Source organism: Brachyhypopomus gauderio, chromosome 4 (genome assembly GCF_052324685.1).
Source record: "Brachyhypopomus gauderio isolate BG-103 chromosome 4, BGAUD_0.2, whole genome shotgun sequence".
Classification (NCBI taxonomy): domain Eukaryota; kingdom Metazoa; phylum Chordata; class Actinopteri; order Gymnotiformes; family Hypopomidae; genus Brachyhypopomus; species Brachyhypopomus gauderio.
In genome coordinates this window covers 2,872,493-2,888,371 of record NC_135214.1, presented here as the reverse complement: position 1 = coordinate 2,888,371, position 15,879 = coordinate 2,872,493, and the positions used below count along the sequence as shown (strand labels likewise).

The following is a 15,879-nucleotide window of genomic DNA, read 5'->3' as shown; positions in this document are numbered from 1 at the left end:
TCGAGCTCCACACGAGAGAATCTTCCTGCGATGGATTATTCCGCTGTCAGATAACAGCCTGAAGAAAAGCATGAAGTTTTGTGCTGTTTTGTAAAAGTATCGGACATAATTTCCGTGTGACGTTGAAACCATGGACAAGTGTTCGCTGCTACAGGTGTTGCTCTGCTGCCTTTCTACAGGTACATTTCTGTAGACCTTATTTATTTATACAAAAAAATGTCAGATTGTTGTACTTGAAAATAGAGCGAGAGCGCCTTATACAGTTTTAGAAAATTCAACATGCATTTATATGATTTTAATAATCAAACATGATAAAACAACAGACATGATCACGTGACAAATTGGCCTACATAACAACCACTTTTAAAATATTCACTAGTCTCACGGCTGAGGTGTGCCGTGTCTAGTTTATCCACAGACACCCATGCTCACACAGTTTCCTATTACTTTAAGAAAGTTAGAGACTAAAGTGCACATTTGATTATTATTATTTATCATTATAAATTAATTCCATGCTGGTAGTGCTGGTAACGCTATCACACTGCATCCCCACAGAAATAATAGCCTCATCACAAATATATTTGTACTTGATAACAAAATAGAATTTTTACAATACATATTTAATTTTTGCACTTTTTTTTAGAGCTGTTTGCCATCCAGGTGACTGTTCCTTCCACTCAGAGAAGCACGATGCTCTTCGCCTCCGTCGTCCTGCGTTGTGATTACACGACCTCTGCCAATCCGCAAAGTGTTCTGGTTACGTGGAGATACAAGTCCTTCTGTTTGGACCCAGTGTTGCAATATTACACCACAGGTACTACACGACCTCGTTCAGCCCGTTGAAACACCAGACAGCATGCAAGGCTTTCAGATTTCTTTAAACTCCATTTACATTAGTTATTACATTAATTATTTAAAGATTGTCTATATTTGCACTTTGTATGGTGAAAAAGTCTTGCCTGATTGTGTGTTTTGCATATCTGTATACTCAGCCAACAAATACAGGTTGTCCGAGTACAAATTCTGACAGCTTCATTCTTGTTGGGCTCCACCAGTCCTGCGGCGTTAAATCAGACGGTCTGATTTCGCATTGTATCTGTTTTTGTCCAGCCTACCAGACAGCTCTGACTCTGGGCCAGAACCCGGCCAACGATTGCCCGGACCGCCAACGCACCATCCGCACAGTGATCCAGAAGGACGGCAACAAGGAGCCCACCCTGGGGGCGGAGTACCGCGAACGCAAGATTACCATCCAGAACAGTATGTGTGGGCCTGGACAAAAACCATGAGGCACATGGCAGCCAGACGCTCTCGTCCCCACTGAAGCGAAGTGGGGTGTCTGTCTGTGGTGTGTTTCTTGCTTTAGCTCTCTTGTGCTTGTAAGGTCATTGGTTTATGTACTTGGGTGCAGAGGCCGACCTGGTCATCACAGAGGTCATGTGGTGGGACAACGGCGTGTATTTCTGCGCAATTGATGCGGCTGGAGACACCATTGGAGACTCTGATCAGGAGGTCGAACTAATTGTGTACCGTGAGTGCTACTAGCCATTAGTGGCCATTTCTCCTCCTGTTATGTAATGTGGTGGGAGCTCCGATAATTATGATGGCGTAATTCTGAATCTTAACAATGATCCAGTGCTTAAAGGGCCAACCCCCCATGGATAGAGCAATTACTTACCCATAAACGTGGCATGACTCGTCAGTGAACGCAGACAGAACGTAGCTTATTGAGATGGAGCCCTGTGTGTCACCGCCTTCCCGTCCCAGATTGGCTGACGGTGTTGTTGATCATCATGGGGGGCGTGTTCCTCATCATCCTGCTGGGGGTGTGCTGTTGCCAGTGCTGCCCTCAAAAGTGCTGCTGTTACGTGCGCTGCCCCTGCTGTCCGGAGACGTGCTGCTGCCCGGAAAAAGGTACAAATGCAGGCCAACACAACGGAGACGGACCTAATGGGGAAATGAAATACCCTGATGTCATCGTTGTTCCTTCTCCAAATGCCCCCCCCCCCTTGTATCTCTTCCCTCTAGATGTGATGCAGCATAGAATGTTGCGCAATGCTAAGGACGCCATGGCTCCATGGCTGTACGGCCGGCCGCTTTACACCCACAATGGCTCTGGCACGTCCTCTCCGGGGCATCCTATACTCTACTCAGGTCTGTATCCCACAATCCCTTGGTGATGAGTAGGAGACGCAGGACTGTTTCATTCGCATTCACTGACACTCCTCTTATTCTTATTAGACTGGTCGTGCTCAATTTATTAAAATTGTCCTTTCCCAGGTTCCCTCTCCGAGTATCCTTCAAAAAACAGCATTCTGATGGGACCAATGGCCACGCCACAACACTTCCCACCTGTGCTATTTCCCCATAGCAGCATGCCTGGGAGCGTGCATGCAAGTGAACACGGCAAAACCCCGATGCTGGACCTCGTGGAGAGTAAGGTGAGGGGGATGGATGTGGGATCCTCCCTTACCTCACCGACGAGTCGGTTCACGACGCCCCCTCTTCACGCCCCGCCTACTCAGTTCTCACCCCTGCCACTCCAGCCTGTGCAGCCCTTACACGCCCTTCCCCAGTCAGTGCCCTTCACCCACGGCCCTCCCAGCATGCTCTCCGCCCTGGATGAGATGGGCGTTCACGGCGTGGAGCGCAGGGTCATCCGGCTGCCTCCGATCGTGAGCCGGGCCCCGAGCCGGTCCTCCCGCAGGGCGCCGGGGGAGGCGCGTGGCGGAAACCGCATCTCCAGTCAGTCCAGCAGCGGATCGAACCGCTCGGGGTGGCGGTGGCGGGAGAATTCTCGGCGTGACCCCGACTCACCGCAGCGTGGGATCCTGCGTGGCTACAGGGAGCGCTCTCGTGCGCACACACGCAGCAAACGCGAGCTGATCGCCGAGCTGCGGCGGGGGTGTACTCGGCGGGACCGGAGTTACTCCCCCGGCCCCCACCATGACTCCTGGAGCTCAGAGGACGAGGCTGGTGGTCATGGAGGATCCAAGAGATTAAAAGACAGAGCCTGGACTGAAAAACCCCCGAGCTACTCGTCCATCGACACTCATGGACACGGTGGAAGGCACAATGAACGCTACTCGGTAGGCATCTCCAGTCATGAACAACAAGGTATTAAATTATTAAAAATTGAGTACCTTTGCTGACTAACTAAATTCTTTGTCTTTCTCTCTCTCTTTTTCATACTCTTGTATCTCCTGAATGCTCTTTCCCCTTCCTACCTCTCTTTCTGCTCGCTCTCCCTCTCAGGATAAGAGCTCTCGCAGTGGAAACACTGTGGTGATTTGAAGCCTCATCCAGTCTTTGCCCCAGTGCCTCAGTGACTGTGTACATTAGCATGTTTACTTAAGGTAGGAGGATGTGATGCTACAACTTCCTTTAGAAATTACAACATTGTCAATAGGTGGACAACACTGGAGGAAGGTTGAGTGATCAATTCACTTTCAGTCGTTTAAATTATTATATATAGCTTATATATATATATATATATGCTTTGTAGTTTTGTATTGTTTTTATTTTGCTATTATACCAGTGAAGTTAGGTACCTGAGTGCTTTAAAGTTAGACAGTTATTCAGCTGTTTTATACATTTTATAATATATAACTAGTTGTATCTTGGTAAACCATGATTCAATGTAAATGTTCAGTGTATATTCTGAGAATCCTGTTTTTGATAAGGGTGTGGTGGTGGGTTTTTTGTTTGTTTGTTTTTTATTCTTAAAGCTGTTTTATTATGTATAATATGAAGGAGGGTTACTTGTACCCATATCCTTACACTTATTCTTAACATTTTTTTTTTAATGCATTTTTAAAGCAATGACCATTTAATCAGTTTCTGAGGTCTGTTGTCTCTCTCTCAGACATTAATGAAGTGGAAGTGATTCCCTGTGCAAAAAAAAAATGCTTTGCATTCATATCTGAACGTCTGTGTGTGTGTGTGTGTGTGAAATGCATATTTATCACATACATGGATGCGAATTCCCAGCTATCTGTTCATCTCGTTGGTGTTTACCAAAGGAAACTGGTTGCTTCCTCAGTTTGCAACTCCACAAAACCGCTGAAGACTCAAAAAGTCTCACAAGACTGTGTTTTTTTCTAATAAAGAGCCCCAATCTTTTGTTTAGCTTACGTTATGTATTTGGATGCTGGCCTTTATTATAGTTTTGCACTATAGAGTAAATTTTCATTTCAGTGTTATTCAGTTGACCTTTGAGGGCAGTAATGAATTACTTTTAATAATGTGCCACTTGTTTGAAATAATGATTGTTTTGATATAAACCCTTATTCTCTAATGTGTGAGGTTTATGTGTTTGTTTAATAACTTGCTGATACCAGGTGTTTACTAACGATAAAATATGTATGCTTCTTATCTCATTTCAGTGTAAACTACTAAATATACATATAACACACCCCTTTATTAAGAAACACACAATATTATATATAGAATATCACAGTGACTTCTTGGTACTGGTGTTATACAATACTAAGCCACATTTTGCAGTAGTGAATTTGTGGCCTATTTATTAACGCTTCCAAACCTAAGCAGGAAATGGACAGGAAAGGATGGTTGTCCAGGAAATAAGATTTCAATAGGAGGAAGCTGTGTGACATCGGGCCTCGCAGGTGTGCGTACAGCTTCATATGGACATCACCCCTCCGCTCCAACATATTTTATTTAAAAGCAGGCCTTTAGAGAAGGAAATGTTTATATGGTAAACATCCGGACTGTGCAATAACGTGTGATATGCACAGTATGATAAAGGAGCGTATATAATACTGGCGTAACTTGGATTACTTACGACGTTTCACGTCTCTTCGAGGTCCAGGCGAGCGATACACCGCCACCTAGTGGTCGTAGCTAGAAAATGACGGAACATCAATATGTACTTTGACCTATCAAAACAAACAAAGCTCATAGGTTTACACGGACACGATACATTTAGCGTTACGAATTTAGCGACTTTAGTAGTAGGCGAATAAAGACAAAACGTAAAGTTTGCTTTGGCGAAGCTCTTGTGAACACCTGTCGATTGGTGAGAATAGTGAGCTCATCTTCAGGGGGAGGGGAAGTGAGCTGGACTGGGATATAACTTTACACCTGGAAATAGTGTGACCTCAAACCGGGACACTTTCTTCGAGCTCCACACGAGAGAATCTTCCTGCGATGGATTATTCCTCTGTCAGATAACAGCCTGAAGAAAATCATGAAGTTTTGTGCTGTTTTGTAAAAGTATCGGACGTAATTTCCGTGTGACGTTGAAACCATGGACAAGTGTTCGCTGCTACAGGTGTTGCTCTGCTGCCTTTCTACAGGTACATTAATGCAGACCTTATTTATTTATACAAAAAAATGTCAGATTGTTGTACTTAAAAACATAGAGAGAGAGCCTGATATAGTTTTAGAAAATTCTACATGCATTTAAATGCTTTTAATAATCAAACATGATAAAACAACAGACATGATCACGTGACAAATTGGCCTACATAACAACCACTTTTAAAATATTCACTAGTCTCACGGCTGAGGTGTGTCGTGTCTAGTTTATCCACAGACACCCATGCTCACACAGTTTCCTATTACTTTAAGAAAGTTAGAGACTAAAGTGCACATTTTGTTTATTATTATTATAAATCATTATAAATAAATTCCATGCTGGTAGTGCTGGTAACGCTATCACACTGCATCCCCACAGAAATAATAGCCTCATCACAAATATATTTGTACTTGATAACAAAATAGAATTTTTACAATACATATTTAATTTTTTGCACTTTTTTTTAGAGTTGTTTGCCATCCAGGTGACAGTTCCTTCCACTCAGAGAAGCACGATGTTGTTCTCCTCCGTCGTCCTGCGTTGTAATTACACGACCTCGGCCAATCCGCAAAGTGTTCTGGTTACTTGGATACACAAGTCCTTCTGTTTGGACCCAGTGTTGCAATATTACACCCCAGGTACTACACGACTTCGTTGAGCCCGTTGAAACACCAGACAGCATGCAGGGCTTTCAGATTTCTTTAAACTCCATTTACATTAGTTATTACATTAATTATTTAAAGATTGTCTATATTTGCACTTTGTATGGTCAAAAAGTGTTGCCTAATTGTGTGTTTTGCATATCTGTATACTCGGCCAACAAATACAGGTTGTCCGAGTACAAATTCTGACAGCTTCATTCTTGTTGGGCTCCACCAGTCCTGCGATGTTAAATCAGACGGTCTGATCTTGCATTGTATCTGTTTTTGTCCAGCCTACCAGGCAGCTCTGACTCTGGGCCAGAACCCGGCCAACGATTGCCCGGACCGCCAACGCACCATCCGCACAGTGATCCAGAAGGACGGCAACAAGGAGCCCACCCTGGGGCCGGATTACCGCGAACGCAAGATCACCCTCCAGAACAGTACGTGTGGGCCTGGACAAAAACCATGAGGCACATGGCAGCCAGACGCTCTCGTCCCCACTGAAACCAAGTGGGGTGTCTGTCTGTGGTGTGTTTCTTGCTTTAGCTCTCTTGTGCTTGTAAGGTCATTGGTTTATTTCTCATAATGCACTTGGGTGCAGAGGCCGACCTGGTCATCACAGAGGTCATGTGGTGGGACAACGGCGTGTATTTCTGCTCAGTTTATGCGGCTGGAGACACCATTGGAGAGACTGATCAGGAGGTCGAACTAATTGTGTACCGTGAGTGCTACTAGCCATTAGTGGCCATTTCTCCTCCTGTTATGTAATGAGGTGGGAGCTCTGATAATTATGATAGCGTAATTCTGTATCTTAACGATGATCCAGTGCTTAAAGGGCCAACCCCCCCATGGATAGAGCAATGACTTACCCATAAACGTGGCATGACTCGTCAGTGAACGCAGACAGAACGTAGCTTATTGAGAAGGAGCCCTGTGTGTCACGGCCTTCCCGTCCCAGATTGGCTGACGGTGTTGTTGATCATCATGGGGGGCGTGTTCCTCATCATCCTGCTGGGGGTGTGCAGTTGCCAGTGCTGCCCTCAAAAGTGCTGCTGTTACGTGCGCTGCCCCTGCTGTCCGGAGACGTGCTGCTGCCCGGAAAAAGGTACAAATGCAGGCCAACACAACGGAGACGGACCTAATGGGGAAATGAAATACCCTGATGTCATCGTTGTTCCTTCTCCAAATGCCCCCCCCCCCCCTTGTATCTCTTCCCTCTAGATGTGATGCTGTACAGAATGTTGCGCAATGCTGTGAAAACCATGGCTTCATGGCTGTACGCCCGGCCGCTTTACACCCACAATGGCTCTGGCATGTCCTCTCCGGGGCATCCTATACTCTACTCAGGTCCGTATCCCACAATCCCTTGGTGATGAGTAGGAGACGCAGGACTCCGTTTCATTCGCATTCACTGACACTCCTCTTATTCTGATTAGACTGGTTGTGCTCAATTTATTAAAAGGTATTAAATTATTAAAAATTGAGTACCTTTGCTGACTAACTAAATTCTTTGTCTTTCTCTCTCTCTTTTTTTCATACTCTTGTATCTCCTGAATGCTCTTTCCCCTTCCTACCTCTCTTTTCAGCTTGCTCTCCCTCTCAGGATAAGAGCTCTCGCAGTGGAAACACTGTGGTGATTTGAAGCTTCATCCAGTCTTTGCCCCAGTGCCTCAGTGACTGTGTACATTAGCATGTTTACTTAAGGTAGGAGGATGTGATGCTACAACTTCCTTTAGAAATTACAACATTGTCAATAGGTGGACAACACTAGAGGAAGGTTGAATGATCAATTCACTTTCAGTCATTTATATATAGCTTATATATATATGCTTTGTAGTTTTGTATTGTTTTTATTTTGCTATTATACCAGTGAAGTTAGGTACCTGAGTGCTTTAAAGTTAGACAGTTATTCAGCTGTTTTATACATTTTATAATATATAACTAGTTGTATCTTGGTAAACGATGATTCAATGTAAATGTTCAGTGTATATTCTGAGAATCCTGTTTTTGATAAGTGTGTGGTGGTGGGGTTTTTGTTTTTTGTTTTTTATTCCTAAAGCTGTTTTATTATGTATAATATGAAGGAGGGTTACTTGTACCCATACCCTTACACTTATTCCTAACATTTCTTTTTGAAATGCACTTAGAAAGCAATGGCCATTTAATCAGTTTCTGTGGTCTGTTGTCTTTCTCTCAGACATTAATGAAGTGGAAGTGATTCCCTGTGCAAAAAAAAAAATGCTTTGCATTCATATCTGAACGTCTGTGTGTAGCCAAAATTCAGACCAAAATACTGCATATTGGTACTAATAGACAGGAGAACATGTTTTTTAATTCAGTAGCCTTGTGTATGGAGATGAAGTGGAATGTAATTTGCATTTTAACTAGTGATAGCATGTTTGATGCTAATGAAGATTAAATGCATACCAAATTTTTTCTGGGTCTTTCTTGCTTTTTCAGTGTTTACCAATTGTTTGAGCTTGTGACTGCGTGTACATGCAAGTCTTCATATTTGGCCTAAAATTAAGTAATGTTTTCTTTGGTACAGTTTACACTGTACACATTTTTGCAAAAAGAATTACACTAATAATCATGAAAAAAAAGGTTTACCATTGCATGCATAGTGTCTGAGTTTACAGATTTTGCTAAAGCAAAAATCAGTTAGCTAGCTACATATGTCATTAAAGTTCAAATGGTAAAACGCACATCGATTTAAATAACAAAGTTGAAATAAGGGAGGCCTTGATAAATTAATATATTAATACCTTCCCAGGTGGTTTTTGTACTCTGGTTTCCCCCCCTAAGGTTTGTAGGGGCTTGCAAACAAAGAGCTGCTAGCTAGTTAGCTGAGGAACCGGGCTCGTTTCCTATTGGAAGAGGCGGCGGAAGAGGCGGGGTCGCGCTGGGAGGATGCGGAAGTGAAACAGTCAATGTCAAACACGCTTGAATCAGCTGTTTGCGCGGATTGCGACATCAAGCCTCGGTGAACCCGCCGCGAGTTCAGATCTCAGTCGGCATCAGTACCACACGCACTCGGGAGCCGTAGGAAGGAAGCGAGGCATCTGATCTTTCAGGTATTTCCCCCGTGATTATGTTGTACCGCCGGGTGTGGGTGTCCGGTTCGGGGCGAACCCGCTGAACTGGTGCGGGGACTTGATGGAGCCGCTGGACCCGTAACGTGTTGATCCATGGTGTCCTCTCTGTCCAGGAAACATGAACTCTCTCGCCGGTAAACGTGTGCTGTCGCTGTGCAGAAGGAGCACCGGCGCCATTGGGGTGCTGGGCAGCCCCGCCGCGGTGCCTGTGGGCCGGGGAGGCGCCCTGCCCGGCGCCCTTAGAGGGTGTCACTCCGGGGTCGTGAAGACCAGCATCAACACCAAGAAAAGAGGATACGACATCACTAGAAACCCCCACCTCAACAAGGTAATGCACTTCCCTCTGGCTTTTAATCCTAATTTGGGTGGGGGTGGTGGGGGGTGTGTTGTTGCTGCTCCATTTGAGGGTCATTTTTGGTACATTTAAAGATTGAGGAATGAGAGAACCTTCAACAAAAATTTTTACATAACTGAATTGTCCTCATACAAAGATGCAGTATAGCAGCAATATCAAAGTTCCTTCTGATAAGACGGGGGGTGTCTGTAGACAGGGAAAGGTAATTCTTGCAATCGCACCTGTCCTGGTCCTGCTGACCCTGTACAGTCAGTGTGATGATGTGTATATGGCTTAACGTATGCCATAAAAGCGAATTTATCTGATGCCCATGTGCTAATCTACAGTGTGTTGTAGCGTTGTTATTAATGTTAAGTAAAATGTACTATAAATCAACCGGGCAGACTTTGCTGACCTGGGGGAGCTGCAGAGAAGGATATGAGTCAGTGTTTTTGTCAGTGTTTGTCCAATTAAATGTTCTCCTGCACTCTGCATCCTGCTTCCAGAGGTTGGAGGCGGGCGGTGGAATCATTATATAAGGCACATGTTGTTTAAGAAAAAAAACCTGTAAATGAGGATAATAGCATCCAGAGAGAGAGAGAAGGAAAGAGAATGGAGGAGTGCACCAGAGCAGGCAGTGTGAGAGGGGAGGGATGGAAACTCAGCGTTTCCATTGGTCAGAAATAAATAGGCTCAACATGTGCTATGTCTGTTCTCCCTGCTGGAGGCTTGCCTGGCACCCATGAAGCTGTCCCATATACTGTGCAACTGTTTTAAACCAGATTGTGGTCCGATATGGTGCGTTTTTTTGCCCCCCTACGAGCATGTTTGCAGTGGTGCTTCATTAGACTGTGATATGGACCCGCAGGGCATGGCCTTCACCCTGGACGAGAGGCAGCAGTTGGGCATTCACGGCCTCCTGCCACCCTGCTTCCTCTCCCAGGACGTCCAGGTGCTCCGGGTCATGAAAAGCTACGAGACGCGCACCAACCCCCTCGACAAGTAACGTTTGCACATCCCATCAGCTTTGATTGAAGCCGTATGATCTGTAAACATCATCCTGCCCAGTCTTATACATAATTAATTTGTATTTTTAATACAAAAATCTCTCTCTCTCTCTCTCTCTCTCTCAGATATATCTTGCTGATGACCCTGCAGGATAGGAACGAGAAGCTCTTCTATCGTGTGTTGACCTCTGACATTGAGGAGTTCATGCCTATAGTTTACACTCCCACGGTGGGCCTGGCGTGTCAGCAGTATGGCCTGGCCTTCAGGAGACCACGGTCAGACACACACTCCAGAAACACACGTGCCCAAATCCGCTAATACCGACGCACTTCTCGCATGTACAAAACATTTTTATTTTTCTCTTTACAAAATGAAAATCTGCTCCTGTCCACTTCCCACAGAGGACTGTTCATCACCATTCACGACCGAGGCCACATCGCCTCCATGCTAAACTCGTGGCCAGAAGAGTGCATCAAGGTGTGTGTCTCAACAGCGCAGACGCTTGCGGAGTTGCGGGGTGGGATTTGAAAGGGTCTCGTGTGGATTTTCCCGTCTCCGTGTGCGTGTGCCATCAGGCCGTTGTGGTGACCGACGGTGAGCGGATCCTGGGACTGGGAGATCTGGGCAGTTATGGAATGGGAATCCCAGTGGGTAAGCTGGCCCTGTACACGGCCTGTGGAGGAGTCCACCCTCAGCAGTGCCTGCCTGTGCTGCTCGACGTTGGGACAGATAACGAGGTATGCGATGCTCCTGCGTTCTGCACTGCAGTGGGTCGGCCCGACGGGTTGAGGCTGCTTCATATGACCAGGAGAAAAAAACGATTTATGATTTAGCCACATTTTGCAATTGTGATTTGTCATTTAGCAAAATGCAATGAGGAAACTGTTTAAAACTGCCTTCATTTAAATTAGAAGTGAGCCTGCCAGTATCGGAATGTCTTCATGTTGCCTGACTGTACTTTCAGTTTTACTGCACATTATTTTGTGTGGTCAATAATGAAGAGCTGTAAAGAACTACAGGATTTGGTGCAGTTTCTTTCTGCCGCAGCAGAAAGTGCTCGCGTCATGTACTCTCTGTTCTCTGATCAGACCCTCCTGAATGACCCCTTGTACATTGGGCTGAAACACAAAAGGGTGAGAGGAAAAGAATATGATGACCTCATCGATGAGTTCATGCAGGCTGTGACAGACAAGTGAGTACTGAGGGTGTTCAGCCTATCGGGGTGTCTGTTTTATAGCTGGTAACTTGATTAATGATTAACATTGTTCTGTGTTGCAGGTATGGCATGAACTGTCTGATTCAGTTTGAGGACTTTGCCAACAGCAATGCCTTCCGCATTCTTAACAAGTACCGAAACCGTTATTGCACTTTCAACGATGATATCCAAGGTAGATAATGAGGACAATAAAGAGGATTCAGAATTTGGTCTCGAGTTCGGCCTCATTTTTGGCGGTTAAGTCTTCTTTAAGTACATGAAGTGAACGTCTTGTGTTTCAGGTACAGCATCAGTGGCGGTCGCTGGTGTGCTGGCCGCTCTAAAGATCACCAAGAACAAACTGTCCGATCACACGTTTGTGTTCCAGGGAGCAGGAGAGGTAGCGTTTTGACCGTTTCTCCACAAAATGCACAGTTGAGACTCTTGTCTTTTTACTGACCTATGGTTCATACGTAATTCTGTTCTCATGAGACACAAGGCCTCCAAATTGTGCCTTAGCTCCATTATTTGAATCTTGAGTATTAATTGGACTTATTGGGGAATTGGGACGTTTCATTGGTTATTGTTAATCATGTGATCAGGCTGCTTTGGGCATTGCTCATCTCCTCACAATGGCTATGGCGAAGGAGGGCGTGTCGCATGCTGATGCTGTCAAGAAGATCTGGATGGTGGACTCTAAAGGCCTTATTGTGAAGGTAAAGGTTAATCACTAACTAGCGTGTGGGCGTACATTTATTCTCATTGTGCTGAGATGCAACTGTCCTATGCAATACCTGCAAATGGCGTCATGTGATGACTTGATTAGAGTGCACAATGTCATTGCAAATTACAAATAATGCATGTTCACAGTCTTGAAAGACATGTTAAAGGAGTTTTGTCAGGACAAGTTTGGGTTTTCTATGTACCGTACAGAGCATGTCAAACATTTTGGGTTTTTTTTTTTTTCTGTGTTGTTTTTTTACTTCAGGGCAGAAGCCACCTGAACCATGAGAAGGAAGTGTTTGCTCATGATCACCCCCAAATAAAGACCTTGGAGGAGGTGGTGCAGACCATCAAACCAACAGCCATCATCGGTAATTTAACAAAATATAGCAATCAGCTTAACTTGACGTTACTAGAATGTAAGGTGTGTACAGGGTTTCTTTTTTCCCCGATGGCAGGCGTGGCAGCCATTAGTGGAGCGTTCACAGAGAAGATCCTGAAGGACATGGCCTCCTTCAACGAGAAACCCATCATCTTCGCCCTCAGCAATCCCACCAGCAAGGCAGAATGCACGGCAGAGCAGTGCTACACATTGACGCAGGTAACGTCACGCCTGCTAGCTCACGTGCTTCACATGCCTGCCCTCCTCCTCCACCTTAGCTGAACGCTGAGGAGACGCTGACTGTGTGTGTGTGTGTGTGTGTGTGTGTGTGTGCGCGCGCAGATGGCACTGGGGACGGGGGGGGACATGTCCCCTCCAGATTTATATTGACCTCATCCGAAATCTAGCATCTACAAGCATATATATATTGTACAGCTTGGTCTCCCTCACTTCAGAATTTCCGTGTGTGTGTGGTGGAACGATCTTCCATTAGCTGCTAGGACTGCAGAGTCTATTGCTATCTTCAAGCGTAGACTGAAGACCAACCTGTTTGTTGAGTTCTTACCAGAGCACTAACTCTGCTGATACCACTTGCCGTTGTTCTTAAATTGTATGTCTATAGTTATTTGTGCTTTTTGGCAAATGTCTAACTTGCAAAACACTAGGTAATGACATTCTATCCGTACTATTACCTAGGATGAATACTGTTATCAGATGCAAAGCACTTTGTAAGTCACTCTGAATAAGAGCGTCTGCTATATGCCGTGTGTGTGTGTGTGTGTGTGTGTGTGTGTGTGTGTGTGTGTGTGTGTGTGTGTGTGTGTGTGTGTGTGTGTGTGTGTGTGTGTGTGTGTGTGTGTGTGTGTGTGTGTGTGTGGCAGGGTCGGGGCATCTTTGCCAGTGGCAGTCCCTTTAAGAAGGTGACACTTCCAGACGGTCGCTCCTTCCACCCAGGCCAGGGCAACAACGCCTACGTGTTCCCCGGTGTTGCTCTGGGAATCATCACCTGTGGGGTGCGCCACATATCTGATGACATTTTCCTTACCACAGCAGAGGTGAGGTGTTCACATTATCCACTCTGATCACAATGATAACACCACAAAGAAAGCTGGAATGGTGAATGTACCCGCTCGAGTTTCGGTTCCCAGCACTCTGTGTGTACTGTCGCGTTTTAACCGAGACAAAAAGGCCGTGTCACGTAAGTGTTGTGATGTGTGTTTCAGGCGATAGCCGACATGGTCACAGAGGAACACCTGGCTGAGGGGAGACTGTACCCGCCTCTGAGTTCCATCAGGGAGGTGTCCTTCAAGATTGCTACGAAGGTTCGTGACTAATCCCCTGTCCTGTTTAAACATGGGCAACGTGCGTGCGTGTGTGTGTGTGCGTGTGTGTGCGTGTGTGTGCGTGTGTGTGCGTGTGTGTGCGTGTGTGTGCGTGTGTGTGCGTGTGTGTGCGTGTGTGTGCGTGTGTGTGCGTGTGTGTGCGTGTGTGTGTGTGTGTGTGTGTGTGTGTGTGTGTGTGTGTGTGTGTGTGTGTGTGTGTGTGTTGCGCCTTCATCTTAGTGTCCATAAAAATGGTGTAATTAGAGGGAGCTTTTTTAAGATCTTGGTCTCGATTGTAAATTAGGTTGTGAGGAGAGCCGGCCCAGACAGCGGATACGACTATTTAGGCTTCTGCGCATAACCTGATATCCAAGTTTAGTAGACCATTCTCCTGCCATTGTTCAAACAGTGCAGGCTCCTATTTCTCTGACATCCTGCCTGTATTTCTGCTCTCACAGATTGTGGACTATGCCTATGAAAACAATATTGCTGCGTGGTATCCAGAGCCCAAGGATAAAGAAGCTTTTGTGCTGTCTCATGTTTACAATTCAGACTATGACTCCTTCACACTGGACTCCTATTCATGGCCCAGGGAGGCCATGACACTCCAGGACGTGTAGTTGCTTCCCGCCTCCTTTTGAGAGCCCTGTAAACGTGCCCTTCTGTTTCTTGTCTAACACGTTAGCACGCTTCACAATCGTTTTTTTTTTTTTGCTTTGTATTCAGGATTCAAGTTCTCTATGGCTAGACCTTCAGTAAGTTAACAGTAGACCCTACTGCCCTTAAGACACTCCCACGGCACACAGATTCTAGATACGGTGCAGTTTCTGTATCTGCCCAGGTGGAGACATGCAGACATGAGCATTGAAGGGTTAGGGGAGTGATGGCTGTCACTACAGGTAAAAAAAAACAGTACACTGTTGTCTAGCCAACGGCCAATTTTATGTGGCTTTTATAATTGGGTTTTGTGTCACTCCATGATTTGCTTTACATTTAAGTATGTTTAGTACTCTCTCAGGTACTTGAGTACTTTTAACTTAATTTTGCTTTAGCAAAATAACTAGTTTTAAACACTCCTTTGTTTCCAGTCCTATTTTTGGCCAGTACCGATTCACACTATACTTATCAGTTTAGTGAGAGGTTCGTTTTTACCATAACGGTCACTTGGCACTAAAAAACTAATGTGTATGTTGCTCTTCATTTATTTATAAGACAGCATCACGGGTGCTATAAGCGGGTTGCCTCTGGGTCTTTTTGCTGTGTGTTTTTAAGACTCCTACGTTGTCTTATAAGGAGCTTGCCAAAGGACATTGTGTCAAAAACATCAAAAGCAGACAACACTTTGTTTTACTACAAAAAATGACCATGTGTCAAGGGCTGCCCACGTTTTCAGTAGAAGCCGACAAATTGTTCAATGCTCAGTGCAGTCTAGAGAATTGACGGTGTCATCATTCATTCATTGAGCATTGCACTGTAGAAATGTCTATTTTCACGTCTGAAGGGGAGCTTTTAAATAAACACTCATAAAAACAAATCCATTACATGTATGTGTGACGTAGGCTATTGGAGAGAAGGAAATAAGGCAAGAACAAACTCTTAAGAAACTGCCTTGTAGTCTACCTGTTATATGGAGCAATTTTCTCTGTGGTTTCCTTTACACTTTATCTCCCAATGCTGCTTCAGTGCTGCTCCAGCAGGTAGATGGGCTGTCTGGGCCCACGCAGGAGACCCGGCAGAGCCGCCAGTGAAGTGTTCGTTTGGACAGCAAATTTTGATTAGGTGTCTAAAATTTATTTTTGTCATGATTTAGTCATCTGAATTGATTTTAGTTTCTTAAGTTGAATTATTTAAGCCAT

General features: G+C 45.1%; 3 protein-coding genes and 1 long non-coding RNA gene across 6 annotated transcripts; 3 read left to right on the top strand and 1 right to left on the bottom strand.

The window, feature by feature from the left end:
* Nucleotides 1-39: 39 nt before the first annotated feature.
* LOC143511845 (immunoglobulin-like domain-containing receptor 1) lies at nt 40-4,297 on the top strand. Of its 2 annotated transcripts, XM_077001511.1 has the most exons (9): nt 40-179; nt 644-814; nt 1,111-1,260; nt 1,412-1,531; nt 1,768-1,826; nt 1,893-1,914; nt 2,029-2,154; nt 2,281-3,089; nt 3,256-4,297. In XM_077001511.1, exons 1-9 carry the CDS (start codon nt 131-133, stop codon nt 3,292-3,294), a joined length of 1,545 nt encoding a protein of 514 aa, XP_076857626.1. In that variant the 5' UTR covers nt 40-130; the 3' UTR covers nt 3,295-4,297. The 2 variants fall into 2 exon arrangements, with proteins under 2 accessions (XP_076857626.1, XP_076857625.1); XM_077001510.1 differs by having other exon boundaries at nt 1,768-1,914.
* An 80-nt stretch (nt 4,298-4,377) lies between these two features.
* Nucleotides 4,378-5,164, bottom strand: LOC143511848 (uncharacterized). Its single transcript, XR_013130291.1, has 3 exons — nt 5,029-5,164; nt 4,805-4,898; nt 4,378-4,692 (listed from the first exon to the last, which is right to left on the bottom strand). It is a non-coding gene; the product is annotated as an uncharacterized LOC143511848 (long non-coding RNA).
* Nucleotides 4,676-8,400, top strand: LOC143511846 (immunoglobulin-like domain-containing receptor 1). 2 transcript variants are annotated; one of them, XM_077001513.1, is made up of 8 exons: nt 4,676-5,318; nt 5,788-5,958; nt 6,255-6,404; nt 6,566-6,685; nt 6,923-6,981; nt 7,048-7,069; nt 7,186-7,311; nt 7,551-8,400. In XM_077001513.1, the coding sequence occupies exons 1-8, from the start codon at nt 5,270-5,272 to the stop codon at nt 7,604-7,606; spliced, it is 753 nt and encodes a 250-aa protein (XP_076857628.1). In that variant the 5' UTR covers nt 4,676-5,269; the 3' UTR covers nt 7,607-8,400. The 2 variants fall into 2 exon arrangements, with proteins under 2 accessions (XP_076857628.1, XP_076857627.1); XM_077001512.1 differs by having other exon boundaries at nt 6,923-7,069.
* A 777-nt stretch (nt 8,401-9,177) lies between these two features.
* Nucleotides 9,178-15,557, top strand: me3 (malic enzyme 3, NADP(+)-dependent, mitochondrial). Its single transcript, XM_077001501.1, has 14 exons — nt 9,178-9,387; nt 10,262-10,395; nt 10,527-10,676; nt 10,803-10,878; nt 10,977-11,138; nt 11,490-11,593; nt 11,680-11,789; nt 11,899-11,996; nt 12,199-12,312; nt 12,585-12,690; nt 12,778-12,920; nt 13,583-13,756; nt 13,925-14,023; nt 14,482-15,557. Exons 1-14 carry the CDS (start codon nt 9,178-9,180, stop codon nt 14,641-14,643), a joined length of 1,842 nt encoding a protein of 613 aa, XP_076857616.1. The 3' UTR covers nt 14,644-15,557.
* The last annotated feature ends 322 nt before the right edge of the window (nt 15,558-15,879 follow it).